Below are 13,637 nucleotides of genomic sequence, written 5' to 3'. Positions count from 1 at the left end.
CGCCCCCTCCCCTCGCCTCACCGCCCCCTCCCCTCGCCTCACCGCCCTCCCCTCCCTGCGGCCGCTCGCCCACCGGACTGCGGGCTGGACCGGCGCACTGCCGCCCTCGTGATTTATCTGGATTCTTAATTGGAAAAAATTTGCGAATTAATTGATTTCAGGAACTTGCCAATTAACATTGTAATTGGGTGCGTGATAAATTCCCAAGGAGCGTGTCAGCTCCCTCCGGGCTGATGGGCCGGCTGCGCGGGTGGTGGGCAGGGCGGGGAGGGCCTCTGCCATGGCTGTCCTTGCCCCTCCCCTGTCCGCTCTCTGGAAGGCAGGAGGAGAGCAAAGGTTGGGAAAGACTAGGCACCGGAGCTTCTCATGCTCCTCCCTTCCCCCCTCCCCACCGTGAGCCCCCTGAGCTTAGAGGGGCCTTAGACCAGACATTTCACAGATGCGGAAACTGAGTCCTGCAGAAGGGCAGAGCTGTGTATGCACCCCTTAGAGACTTCTGAGCAAAGCCGAAATGAGGGTATCCTCCATCCATGGTAGGCGGCCCAAGGCTCCGCCCCAGCTCTCAAGGTCTCCTCTTAGCTTCCCTCCTCTCTCTAGTGCCCCCCACACCTCTCTCTTACCCTGCCCTTGCCTCCTTCCCCACCTTGCTCCTCCCTCGGCCCAGCCAGCTCCTCATTGTGTGGATTCTGCTGCCAGAGTGCCCTCCATCATCCAGAACCATCCCTCCCTCCCACATGGTTGCTACCTGAGGAGGTCCTTAGGGTGGACCTGGTGATCTGCCTTCTGCCTTATTCTATCCAAAGCACAGAATGGGAACAGGCTGCTATTTCTGACCCCGCCCCGGAGGGCTCCAAGGGAATTTCCAGCTCCCAAGCTAGGGCTGGCTAGCTTTTCAGATACAGGGGTAAACATACGTACACAAAACACACAGGTGAGCGCGCACACACCTGTTCTAACACACGTAGAGGTGCTCACACACGCACAACGGGAAGCAACCACCTTCCCACAGAAGCACATTCCCCCAGGCACATCGACACACAGAAGCAAAAACGGTCAGAACTCCCCATGGCAGAGCACTTAGACTTTTCAAAGTACTTTTACATTCAAGATCAGAAGCCACGCCCACACTTAGACACATTCCAATATATACTTTCCCTACACCCTCTCTCACCCCACTCTCTATTTCCAACAGAACCCAGGATTTGGCCAATTAGAGCTAAGAGGGCAAAACTAGATCAAGGACAGATTGTGCAGATCCTTCAGCGGAGCGTTGTCCTGGATGTAATGGCGGAATCAGAACATTCGTGAGCCAGGATGAGGCTGGATCAGGGAGGGCTTGGAAACCAGTGTTGGGAATGGATTGAGGATAGAGAGTGGAAGCAGGCAGGCAAGGTACGAGATTGGGCGGGGTCCAGGGGAAAGATGATGAGGCTGACCTGGGACAATGGCAGTAGCAGTGGGAACAGGGAAGAGGGAATGATGAGAGACTTGGTGGACGAAGAAGCAAGAAGACTTCAGAAACTGGGATTACTTGTGGGTTTGAGGGAGAAGCTTTCTGACTTGGGAAACTGGGAGCGTGGTGGTGTCAAAGAAGCAAGTATCTAAGGGAAGAGGAGACACCAGCCAGGGCTCTGAGTAGGCTAAACCTAAGATGTCTCTGGAATGGTGATGGGGTGGAGATTGGGCTTGTGGGTATGGACAGGCAGGGACATAGCTGGGAGCTGAAGACTGCAGGGTAGATGGGGGAGGTGTTCCCAGACTTCTCTGTAGCCCTCAGATAGGAGTTTCTACCCAGAAAGAAGGGATCCCACAAAGCTGAAAGTGGGGTTTGGCTTGGCAGGACCTTAGCTCAGAGACCTTTTCTGGGAGATTTCCACAGCCACTCCAAGATCTGGCCTGTGGGCTGCAAAGCCACCATTCTGGTCAGTGCTTTAAAAGGCCTGGAAGAAGCCAGAGGGAGGCTGGGTGACGCTAGAGGAGAGGCGGGGTGTGTAGATGGCAATGCCCCCACCCCCACTTAAGCCTTATTTAAGGCCGGCCTCGGTGTTTGGTTGGGTAATGAACTAGATAAACAATTCCCCAAATAGATTAAAACGGAGTGTAACTTACAAAGGCGGCTGGTGATGATGGTTTATTCCCAGGCAGCGCACCATTTCTTTATTTCCAAGGATAATTCAGTGTAAATCACCTTAATTAAAAGTGTCAGCCCAGCCCATGAATATTGTACTTAGGAACGCGTTTCCTGGGTCCCAGTTATAATTTAAAACCCATGGATCACTAGGCAGCGAGTGACTGAGCAAGGGAGGAAATCGTTGGGGGCAGGCTGTGGAAACAGGGAGGGACAGAAGGCAGAGCTGATGGGCTGGGCGGGAGCCAGGCTGCCTGCAGCTCCGGACGGACCTCTCCTCTCCAAGGCAGGCCCTTCACCAGATGCCTCAGTCTCAGGGTGAGGTGGGGGGCAAGCAAACTTGGAGGTGATCAGGTTGCTGGAAGGAAAGTAGAGCGGGGGTCCTTGCTCACTGAGAGGGAAGGTGTCTGGTGGAGTGCCAGTCTAGTGTGAGGGAAAGGGAAGAGGGTTGCGAGGGAATGATCCAGAAGATTGGCAAAGCTAGTGGCTGGACATTCTGACCCTGAATGTCTCCATTCCTATTCACCAGCAGATTCAACTGAAGCCCAGAGGCAGCAGGTGGCCTCCCCAAAGTCATACAAGTAGATAGAGAAAAAAACCACTCAGAGCTCCACCCTCTCTCCTCATCTCTGACTATCTTTAGGGAGGCAATGTGGGCAATGAAAAAGTAGCACTTTGGACCCAGTCAGACACGAACTCAAATCCCAGACCTTCCATAGACTGTGTGAACATAGAGGTGTCACCTAACCTTTCTTAGTCAACTTTGTAAAGGTTCTGTGAAGATTAAATGAGATGGTATATATAAAGTGCCTAGCCTATGCCTGTCATATACAGTGGGTGCATGCTAATTGTTCATTCCTTCCTTTTCTCTTCCAACCTGATCCAGGCTCAGATAATACTCATACCCCATTCCAGGGGAGGGGCGAGAAGAGTCTTATACAGTAGATGCCTCATTTCTGTACCTGTAGGAGCAGGCGCAGGGCCCAGGACAAAGGGGACGTCAGTACTTGTTTACTGAGTGAAAGAATAATAAAAGTGATGAACTCACAAACTAGCAGCTCCTCAAGAGCAGCTCGATTTCCTCTCTGTATCCCCAGTGTCTAAATCAGAGCCAGGCACGGAGCAGGAATCCAAGGATCATTTATGAACAAAATGTAACTGAATAGAACCTGGTCTGGCTCTCCGTCTTAGTCTGTGATGACCCCACTATGTGGGCTCTGTCATTACACTCAGACTTGGCCTCACCCTGCTGCGGAGCCTGGTGGCCTCTGACTGTGATGTATGTGTCTGTCTGTGTGAGTGTGTGCCCATATATGTATTTGGAGGTGCATGCCTGTCTGGGTGTGTGTTGGTGCACGTGGGTATAATATCTGTGTGTGTGTTTATGTGGATATGTGCATGAGCATATCCAGGTCTGTGTGACTGTTGTCAACGTGTTTTTATGGACATGTCTCTGGGAATATGATTCTGTGTGACTGTGCATCTGTATGCATGTCTGAGCCTCTGGCCATGACCGCATGTATCTTTGTGACTTGGCAGAATTATAGAGGGTCTATGGATATATGTGTATCTGCCTTTATGTCAGGGTTTCTCAACCTCAGAACTATTGACATTTTGAGCTGGATAATTCTTTGTTGTGAGGGGCTGTCCTCTGCATTGTAGGATGGTTTGCAGTATCCCTGGCCTCTACCCACTAGATGCCAGTAACAATCCCTTCTCCCCCAGTTGTGACAATCAAAACTGCCTCTAGACATAGCCAAATGTCCTCTGGGGAGCAGATCGTTCCCTGTTAAGAATCACTACTTTATCTCAATCTGCCTGTGCCTTTGCTTACGTACTGGGTATGTCTGTGCCTGGCCCTGTGGGTGCCTGTGCACATCTGTGAGTATCCCCTGTGTATACACTGTGTGTCTGTTGTGCCCCAGATATTCTGCCTCGGATGTGGGTGTGTGTGCGCGTGTGTGTTGTGCTCTCTGCATCTATCTGTGGCATACTCTATATCTATATTGTGTATGTGTGGGGACCCTACGTGAAGGGGCTGTCTCCCTACGTGCATGTATCAGCCAGCACCTCTGTGTGCATGTATTTGTGTGTGTGTGAGCACAGATGTGGCGAGCATAGTGGGGGCGGTAGGGATGGAGGGACAGGAACAGGGATATTAATGTTTCTGAAGTGGATCTGATTTGATACGTCTTGTTCCATTGTCAGCATCTGTTTAGCGGGGATTTGTAATACTTTGTGGCTCTGGATCACTCATGCTTAGCGTGGGATGTGGCCTTGCATACCAATTTTGTTATTAAACACAGTTCTCGCCTCTCCCACAGCCCATCCATCACCTCCCACCCCCACCCCCGCCTGCTCTGAGCCACCCACCATATTTCAGGGCCCAGCTCCCACCCGCCTGCCGTGCCCGATGCCGGAGGGCCTGGGGCTGACAAATTGAATCAGGGGGAGATCATTCCTGGCCTAACGCAGTTTGTAGCATGTTGGAGAAGGAATTGACAAGAGCCATGTCAGCTCCATCACCCCAATCCCATAGGAGCTAAGAGCAGGCTGGAGGCAGGGGGTGGAGGGAAGGGGGCATCCAGGACAGGCAGAATCCTGACACCAGGAGTCAGGTAAAGCCCCTTTCCTGAGATCTGTTGGTAAGACTTCCATACCTAGTGTCTGTAGCCCCCTCCGGGGCCAGCACTGGCCCTTGACCCTGATGGAGGCTGAGCTAGGCAGGGCCAGCTGGGTTTAAATAAGCTGCATGGAGCTTGCCTGAGCCGGGCTGAGCTAGGCTGGCTATGCCTTCTCTTGGGGTCCTCTCACTAGTCTACCTTTGCATGCCCTGAGCAGCAGGTGGAATGGTCACCCTGTTCTCTTCTTTCTTGGCAGCAAGAATTCCCTTCTGAAGGATGCCATGGCTCCAGGAACCCCCAAGGTAGGTGGTCAATTGTGTGTTTTCCCTCTGCCCATCCTCACGTAGACCCGCCCGAAACCGTTCCTCCTATAAAACAGGAGTTCTTCCTGCATCCCCAACTGTCTCCAGGGTTGGAACTTCAACCAGAGGCCTTGGGCTGCTCTGTGTCTTTAAGTGTATGTGTGTGGTCTGTGTGTGTGAGAGAGAGGGTATGCTCATTGACTTCCTTTTCTTCTATCCAGAAAGGGGATCAGAGCCCAGAAGGAGCTGGGGACTGTGGGGGACCCAGACACTGAGGCTGGGAAGACTTCAGGGCAGAAGATGAGTTGTAGCAGGTGAAGAAAAATATAGAAATGCAGGTCAAGACAGACAATGCAGAGCCTAAGAAGCCAGACCATGGGGTGTGTGTAGGTGTGTGTATGTGTGTGTGCTTTTTCCTGAAGCATCAGGGAGACAGGGAGGATGCTGGGCTCATTTGCAGATAGTCTGCCTCTCTGATCAGATACTAAGAGAGAGAGGCTTGAGAGGCATAAATGGAGAGAGGAAAAGTGAAGGGCAAGTAGTTTGCTCAAGGGAAGGGACCAGAGAGGCCTTAGCACAATCCAAGAACTCCCATAGGTGGCCACAGAGGCAGATGGCACTGCTTCCCCAAAGGGGATGATTTTGAGAATGGGAAGCTGGGCAGGACAACTAAACCCTTCCTCACTGGGTATCCTCTTCCCACCCCCAGTCTGAGGTGGCCTCCTTTCTTATATTTCTCACAATAACTGGTAAAGGCAGGAATTCCTAGCCCATTTTGTAGGAGCATGAGGAGTGAGTGCTGACGCTTTAGGAATGAATGGAGATCAGTGAGGGAGAGTGTATAGAGTGATTAGTGCAAAAGCTAAGAAGAGAATCTTAGAATTCCTGCATTTAGGGGCAAGATAAGGTATAGGAGACAGACAGGAATGATCGGAGAGATAGGAGGGGCACATGAGAGCATGGTGTCCAGGATCCTAAGGAAAATAAAGTTTCAAAATCTATGGAGTGGTCAGCAGTCAAACGGGAATACTGGAGAAGGCGCCATTGGATCTAGAAGTCTTAAAGCCACAGGTGAGGTCTCAGAGAGCAGTTTTGGGAAAAGGAGCCAGAGTGACAAGTATCACCTTCATGGGGTTGGCCCAACTACCCTGCAGACCTTTAAAAATGGTAGGAGTGGACTTTGCACCTTCATTCAGGAAATCACTCAAGTGCAATGAGCTGGGCAGTGGAGGGACGCAGAGAACCTAGCCCCGCCTTGGATTTCTATAGGCTCCTCCATAGGCCCCTCCAAAGAGGCAAAGCACCTCCTAGCCTAAAGGAAGAAGGTGGGGATGCCAGGCAGCTGTGGACTCACAGAGGTGGGGAACCACACTCGCTGAGTCCGGCCCCGCCTGCACATTTAACAACTGTGGTTAAGGAATGTCATGGACTAGCCGCCAGGGCTGCTGCCACAACCACTGACGCCTGACACCTGAGCAGGACTGGCAGGGTGGGGGGACCCCAGTGAGGCCTGTGTTCTAAGGACAAACCCTGGGGTACACCATCCATGTCCACAAACGCACAGATCCATACACACACCCAGGCCAGAACACACACACAGAAGTCTACAGCATGTGCAGAGTCCTGCAGCCACAGACACGAGCATATTGATAATCACACTCGGAGACAAGGGATACTTGCCCACCCACTTTCGGGTGCGTACTCACATCCCCAAAACTGAACACTTCAGGGTCTGCCCTCTGCCTTGACCTAGGCTTTAGGGAAGCAGGTCATGGGTGGAAGAGGTAGGAGGCAGAAGTTTCCAGCAAGAGACTGAGAGGACAGGGAGAAGGAGGGAGGGAGGAGGAGGAGGAGAGGGCGAGGGGGGACTTAGACAAGATTGATGGCGTCGTTGCCATTAAGAAAAAAATTAGCCGGTGGCGGCTATCATATTAAAGGGTGAAGAAGCCGTGAATTATTTTCTTAAAGATCTTATCGCTTACAATGATAATTTTACCTTCCAAAAGGCCACTTTTAATGAGGCGAAGAGCCAGGCAAAAAGTCATGATTTAATGCCGGGATTTTTTTTTCAAAACACATTTTACTGCTTTTTGGTCCATGTTTAAAAAGCACCAGTGACCTTTTTTTATTCCGCTTGCCCCAGGTGTAATGCTGAGGCCTCTCAGGGCTTCTAACCTAGAGAGAATGAGAGAGAGAACACAAGCACAACCTTCCTCCCGTGATGGGAGAGCGAGGGGTGAGGGGCAGCCCCAAGTTGTCTCCCCTGCTCAGCATCTTCCTTGGGATCAGAGGAGAAGGACAGTGCATGAAAGCACCTTCTTTCTGAGCTGGGGGCTGAGTCACCCTCTAGGTTTCCCACTGGGCCTGCGTGGGTGAAAAAGGGGCTCCAAGTTGCAGGGGATCCTGCCCCAGGCCCTTTCCTCCTCCAGCTCTCCCCCAGATGACTCCTGGGTGAGGGCGAGTCGGGAAGCCCTGCCAGACCAGCAGCTGCCCCTCCTTTCCCAGGGCCCTTGCCTAAGGATGTGCGGCAGGGCCACCGCATGCGGGTCACATCCTAAGGCTCAGTCGGAGATGGAGGATAAATGGCTGCTCCATCTTTCCTAAATTGCTTTCTTTGGGCTGTCACTGGCGATTTGGCATGGTTTTCAAGGCTGGGGAGGCCTCGCAGGGAATTGTGTGCTTCCGGCTCGGAGCTGTGAAGGCTGGGGAAGGGCGGGGGGAAATATGGGTTGCTCCCAGGCCTCCTGCCCCCCGGTTTTAGCTGCACAGGCCTTGGCAAGAGTTGGCTCTCAGGCCAAATGTGCCATGTGGTATTTAGGATTGTGGTGCTGGCACACAATTTAAGGCAGACAGTTTATTAATCTAAACTGCAGGCGTATGTAGAAGAGGCTGTGCAGGACTGACACGGGGGGGATTAGTTTTGCTGGGGTTTTTGCCAGGGTCATCGCCGCAGCGCGGGGATAAATGGACCAAGCGTACATCCTTGGCCGCACGTGGGAAACTCATACATACTATTTAATTTACTGTCTCCACAGCAGGACTGCCATCAGCCTCTATTAGGGGCAGGCAGGGTGGCGGGTATGTGGCTTTGCCCCGAACCCTTCATGGGGTTCCCTGACTCTCTGCTCTCTATGGGAGAACAAAGTATGTAGAGTGGCAGCCTGCTGGGAGTCCTGCTCCACTAAGGCAGGGATTAGCCAAAGCAGGGGTCTAAAAAAAAAACCAAACCAGTTGCCATCGAGCCTATTCCAACTGATGACGACCCCATGTGTGCAGAACAGAACTGCCCCACAGGGCTTTCAAGACTGTGATCTTTTGCAGATCACCAGGCCTTTCTTCCAAGGCATATCCATCTGGGTAGGTTCAAACAGCCAACTTTTCAGTTAGTAGTTGAGCGCTTAACCTTCTTCACCACCCAGGGACTCCTAAGCAGAGATGTAGGAGGTTTCAAAATCTATAAGGTCAAATAGGGGAAGGAAGGAGAAGAGGCCGTTGTATTTAGAAGTCTTAAAGTCACTAGTGAAGGCTGTGAGGACAGCTTCAGGAAAAGGAAATAGAGTGACAAGTATCACCTCCATGGGCTGGCCCCACTCTGGGGATCTCTAACTATCCCTAGAATCAGTCCATCCTCTCCCACAACCACACTCCCAGGGCCAGAGCACATGCCTCTAGGATCTCAAGCGTGGTCCCTCAATCCCTACTCTCTGCCTTGCTCCCAAAAGCTCCACAGGACTGGGAACTCAAGGGGACTGACTATAGGTCTCATTCAGGCTTGAGGCCACATGTCCTTTTTCTTCTTCCAGTCCCTCCTGTTGTCCGCTTCTATCAAGAGGGAAGGAGAGTCTCCAACAGCGTCACCACACTCATCTGCCACTGACGACCTGCACCACTCAGACAGATACCAGGTGAGGAGGGTGTAGTGGGTGGGCATGAGAAGTAAGCTCACCTGGGTGAGCGTTTACCAGTGCTAACTCCTCCCCATCCTCAGGAGCAAGAGGAGAGGCCTGAGCTGTGTTTGCTTCCCTCTGTGCCCAGAGCCCCTAACTGAACCCAGAAGGCCCAGGTGTCAGAGGATAGGTCTTAAACAGATGGATCTGGGGTAACAATGGCAGGGTCCCCTGGGCTCTAGTGGGCTCTGAGCACCCCTGAAGTACCCCATGCATCAGAAGGTAGCCTACAGGGTTTGGTTTCAGGGGTGACTCAGAGACATAGCCCAGAATCACCTGTGGCCGCCATTCCAGACTCAGACTTCAAAATCAGGATCCCTTGAGCAAATAACCCTTCAGCCCTGCCAATGTTGGTAACAGACCCAGACAGACAGGCAGACATTGAGTAATCACATAATCCTAAACGATCAGAGAAGGAGGGGGCCTAAAGGTAACATCCTAGCTATAGACGGACCCTCTCTGTGGTAGAAAGGAGACAGAACTTCCACCAGAAGCTTTTGTCTGAGAAGAAAGCCCTGCCCTTGGGAGTCCCAGTCAGACGGAGGAAAACAGGGCCCTGATCCAAGGAACGTTTGTTTAAATGGAGACAGGGCTTCTCAGGGAGCCCCAGTGTGGAAAGGGAAAAACAGCCCTGGCTCAGAAGCTCTGATCTCACATAGAATGACAGCGTACCAGGGACCCATAATCTGAGCTAGAGAACTAGGGTCACTGCTGACACAAATGAAGCCTCTGTTGGAATTAGAGAAAGGCATCCCTCTGGGCAGGCCATTTAGAAAAGGGTCCCCTTTCCTCCCAAGCTGACACAACCTGGCATCAGGGTGCAGAGCACGGAGAGTGGTATGCTGAGTGTGGGCTGGATACCAGCCTCACTGGCCCCCCTCTGCTGGATGCCTTCGTCCGGGACTCAGCCTGTGGAACCCGAAGTGTGGGCCCTGTGGAGGTGTTCCTGCTCGCATGAACGCTGGTTTGAGAGAGGGAGCCCAGTCCAGCCCCTGGGAGACATTGCCCTGGCCCAGACCCCCCTGGTTTGAGGTGGGGAAATGACCCTACTCTAGGGAATTCTGGTCTGAGAGGGAATCAAGGCTCAGTCCCAAAGAGTTCTACCCCAAAAGGATAGACAGAGTCCTGCCTCAGAGGCCCATCCTGTCTACTTAACTGATAGCATCAGCCTCATCATCTACTGAATTCAGAAAAGGGTAACAGGCAAAAATTGCCTCAACTCCTTGATTTCCATCCGTACTCCCAGAATGTTGGTATTTCTTTTATTCTCTAGAGAATATGAAGAAAGCTATTGACCCTCCTGCCTAAAAAAAAAAAAAAAAGGCATATCACACACACACACACACACACACTTGAATGCACACATGCACGCACGCACACACACACTTGAATGCAGCATTTTACATACAACTTCAGGAGATTAAGAAACCTCTGATGCCCATCCAGGCACCCTTCAGAGGTCTTTGGAGCCCAGGTTAAGACACAAGACCCTTGTCTAGATCCTAAAGTACACCTCTTAAAGGACAAATCAGATTAGGTTACTTTTTACGAGATAAAGTTCAAGCTCCTTAGTATGGCATGAAGGCCTTCTGGGATTTAGATTCAACCTATATTTCCAGCTTCCACTTCTAATTCCTCCCTCCCTGAATCTTATGGGCTCTGCTCACTAAATGCTAATCACTCCCTGGATGTGCCATTTCTTTCTTCCCTCTGTGTCTTCACACATGCTGTTTCTTCTAATGGGACTGTTTTACCCCACCCCACCAAATTTTTATTTCTCCTTCAATACCCTACCCAAATGCCACCCCCTCCAGGAAGCTTTCTGGATTAGGTATCTCATCTCATAACCCCTGTGTGTCCCCATAATTGCCCTTATCACCCTATATTGTGATTGCCTGTTTAGGTGGCCTGTTTTGAGTTATCTACTGATGTATAACAAACTATCCCAAAACCCAAAGGCTTAATACAATTTATTATTTCTTATGATTCTGTGAGTTGACTGGACATTTCCTCATGCATACAGCTCATTCAGCTGGGCTAGAAAATCCAAGGTGGCCTCACCACATGTCTGGGAGACTGGGGTGCCTTGGTTTTCTTCCCCGTTGCCTCTGATCCTCCAGTAGGTTAAATCGACTTCCTTAGTTGGCAGTCTCAGGGCAACGTCACACCAGGAGGGTGAAGACTGAAGCTGCAAGGCCACACAATATCACTTCTACCACTTTCTCCTGGGCAAAACAAGTCACAAAGGCAGCCTGGTATCAAGGGAGGAGGAAATAGACTCTAACTCCTCATAGGAGAAGATGCAAAGAAATGGTGGCCATATTTAATCTATCGCAATGAATCTGACTCCTTCACTAGACTCAGAGTCCTTGTCTTATCCTTCCTTTACTCCCTTCCTTCCTCAAACATTCACCTAGTACTTACGCATGCTCAGCCCAGTGTCCTTGTCTTGCATGCTTAGAAGACACAAATATGCAAATAGATAAATAGATAATTATGGCCCAATATTTTAATTGCTATGACAGAAGTATAAATAAGTTTCTAGGATAACATGGTGGAGGAAGAGGGAAATCAGAGAAAGCTTCACAGAGGAGGTAATGACCGAACAGTGTTTTAGGAGTAGGAGTTCCCTTGGTGGCAAGGAAGAAAGGGTATTCCAGATAAAGGCAACAGTGAGAGAGAAACCTCGAAAGGCAAGGAGGACCTTGAGCCTGGCCTAGAAAACCTGTGAAGGGAAAAGAGCCATCCAGACCTCCTGAAGTGAACCCCAGGCACCCCTTCCCTGAAGAGACCTGGGGACCCCAGATGCTCACCCTCTTCATTCTCTCATGAACATCCTTGTCCCCTTTCCACTGATGGTGACTGCTTCATGCAGGCCCTAGGCTGGGGGACTGGACAGAGAAGGTCTCCCAAGTGGAATGGACAGATAAGTAAACAAACATGATCAAAGGGAAGCCAAGGGACTGTGAAACTCAGAGGAGGCGACTAACCCAGCCTTGGGGGGAAAATGAAGCCTTCCCAGATGCCTGAAGGATGAACAACAGTTAACTAAGCAGGAGATATGGGGGCATGGAGGCTAATATGGCCCAGAAGCCAGAGTACAGAGTGCTCAAAGAGCTATAGGTCACTCTGCAAGGCAGTGTCAGGAGGGCAAAGGGAGAGAGAATAGGAGTGGTATGAGAAAAGGCTGGAGAAGTAGACAGGGCAGGTCAGGGAAGGCCTGTATTCCATGTGCAGATCTTCTAGGTAGAGAACTGAAGAATTTAAAGGAGGAGACAGGTTTAATTTTTGCACAGTAGGAAGATATCACTGTGTGTAGTGTGGAAGAAGGGTTGCAGGGAGAGAAACTGTAAACCAGAAGGCCAAATGGGAGGCAACTGCAAGTTTAGAGAGCTTGTAAGATTCTGAACTACAGCGGTGACATCCACAGATAGGTGCAGCCATTGAAGAAACTCTCAGGGATGTCTGGCCTACGCCAAGAACTGTGCTGGCCTCCGGGTTCACCCAGATGGCTCACACATGGCCCCAACCCTTGAGTGGTCAGTCCACCGATAAGGATTGTACAAGCTATAATGGCGATACAAAGAAGGAAGTACTTTTGGGGGAAGGAAAGCTGTTTCTTTTATTAGGCCTGAAAGGATAAGTAGGAGATACACAGGGGTTGAGATGAGATTTAAGAGAAGTTTAAAGGTAGAACCTGCAGGATCTGATGAAGGATTAAGTGCAAGGGATGGAGGAGAGGGTGAGGTCAAGACGACTCTCAAGTTTCCTGAGTGGATGGTGATATCCCCTTGTAAGTGGACACCCAGAAGGCAGGCTCCCGTTTGAAGGTTGTTGACTTCAATGTTGGCAGCATGGGTGGGTATGTGGTGCCTGTGGGCGCTCCACGAGATGTTCAGCAGCCACCTGAAATGTTGCGGATCCTCTAATAACGAAAGTACAGATGGGCTAAGCTAGGGGGCGATTGTTGGGAGCTTGCGGTGGAATTACCCGCCGGCGACCAGGAATTCCGATGCCTCTACCTAGCAAAGCGCTAGTCTCGGCGTTGCAGCCCTAAGGCCGCTGCACGAAAGCGGGAGGCCGGCATGGGCTCTGGGACAGGAGGATCCCGCAGCGTGAGGGGGCGCGGGGGCGGGTGGGGAAGGTGGGGGAGACCTAAAACCAAAACCAAACTCCTTGACGTTTAGTCGATTGGACTCAAAGCGACCCTGCAGGACAGAGTAGAACTGCCCCACAGGGTTTCCAAGGCTGTAAATCTTTACAGAAGCAGACTGCCACATCTTTCTCCCGCAGAGCGGCTGGTGGGTTCCAACGCTCACCTTTAAGTTCCCAGCCGAACGCTTTAACCAGTGTGCCACCGGGTCTCCTTGGGAGGGTCTACCAGCCGCTAAACCTGGGATAGGTTGGTTGGGCGGGCGGTAGGAGGGACCCTGGGGCGGCCCCAGCCGGTTGCTACCGGAGTACGAGCGGCAGTTTCCTAGTCCCGGTCTAGCGGCGCCCTCCCACCCAGCCTCGTGAACTTTCACCCCCGCGCGCGACGGCGGCGGGTCACGTGATCAGGGCCAACATGGCCGCCGCCGCTGCTGGGAGCTGAGGCGCCGCCGCCGCCGGGCAGCCGGGGGGAATCCGCCCGCAT

At 51.7% G+C, this 13,637-nt stretch overlaps 1 protein-coding gene across 3 annotated transcripts in view; it reads left to right on the top strand.

Moving 5' to 3' along the window:
* RNF220 (ring finger protein 220) overlaps positions 1-13,637 on the top strand; it is a 270,289-nt gene that overhangs the window by 236,553 nt on the left and 20,099 nt on the right. For all 3 annotated transcript variants that reach the window (XM_004371814.2, XM_012554248.2, XM_012554249.2), the window contains 2 exons: positions 5,009-5,054; positions 8,858-8,959. In XM_004371814.2, the coding sequence (XP_004371871.1) occupies positions 5,009-5,054; positions 8,858-8,959 (148 nt within the window). The remainder of the gene's footprint in view (positions 1-5,008; positions 5,055-8,857; positions 8,960-13,637) is intronic.

The sequence above is a fragment of the Trichechus manatus genome, unplaced genomic scaffold (assembly GCF_000243295.1).
Source record: "Trichechus manatus latirostris isolate Lorelei unplaced genomic scaffold, TriManLat1.0 scaffold00015, whole genome shotgun sequence".
NCBI classification, from domain to species: domain Eukaryota; kingdom Metazoa; phylum Chordata; class Mammalia; order Sirenia; family Trichechidae; genus Trichechus; species Trichechus manatus.
This window is presented reverse-complemented; position numbering and strand designations above follow the sequence as displayed.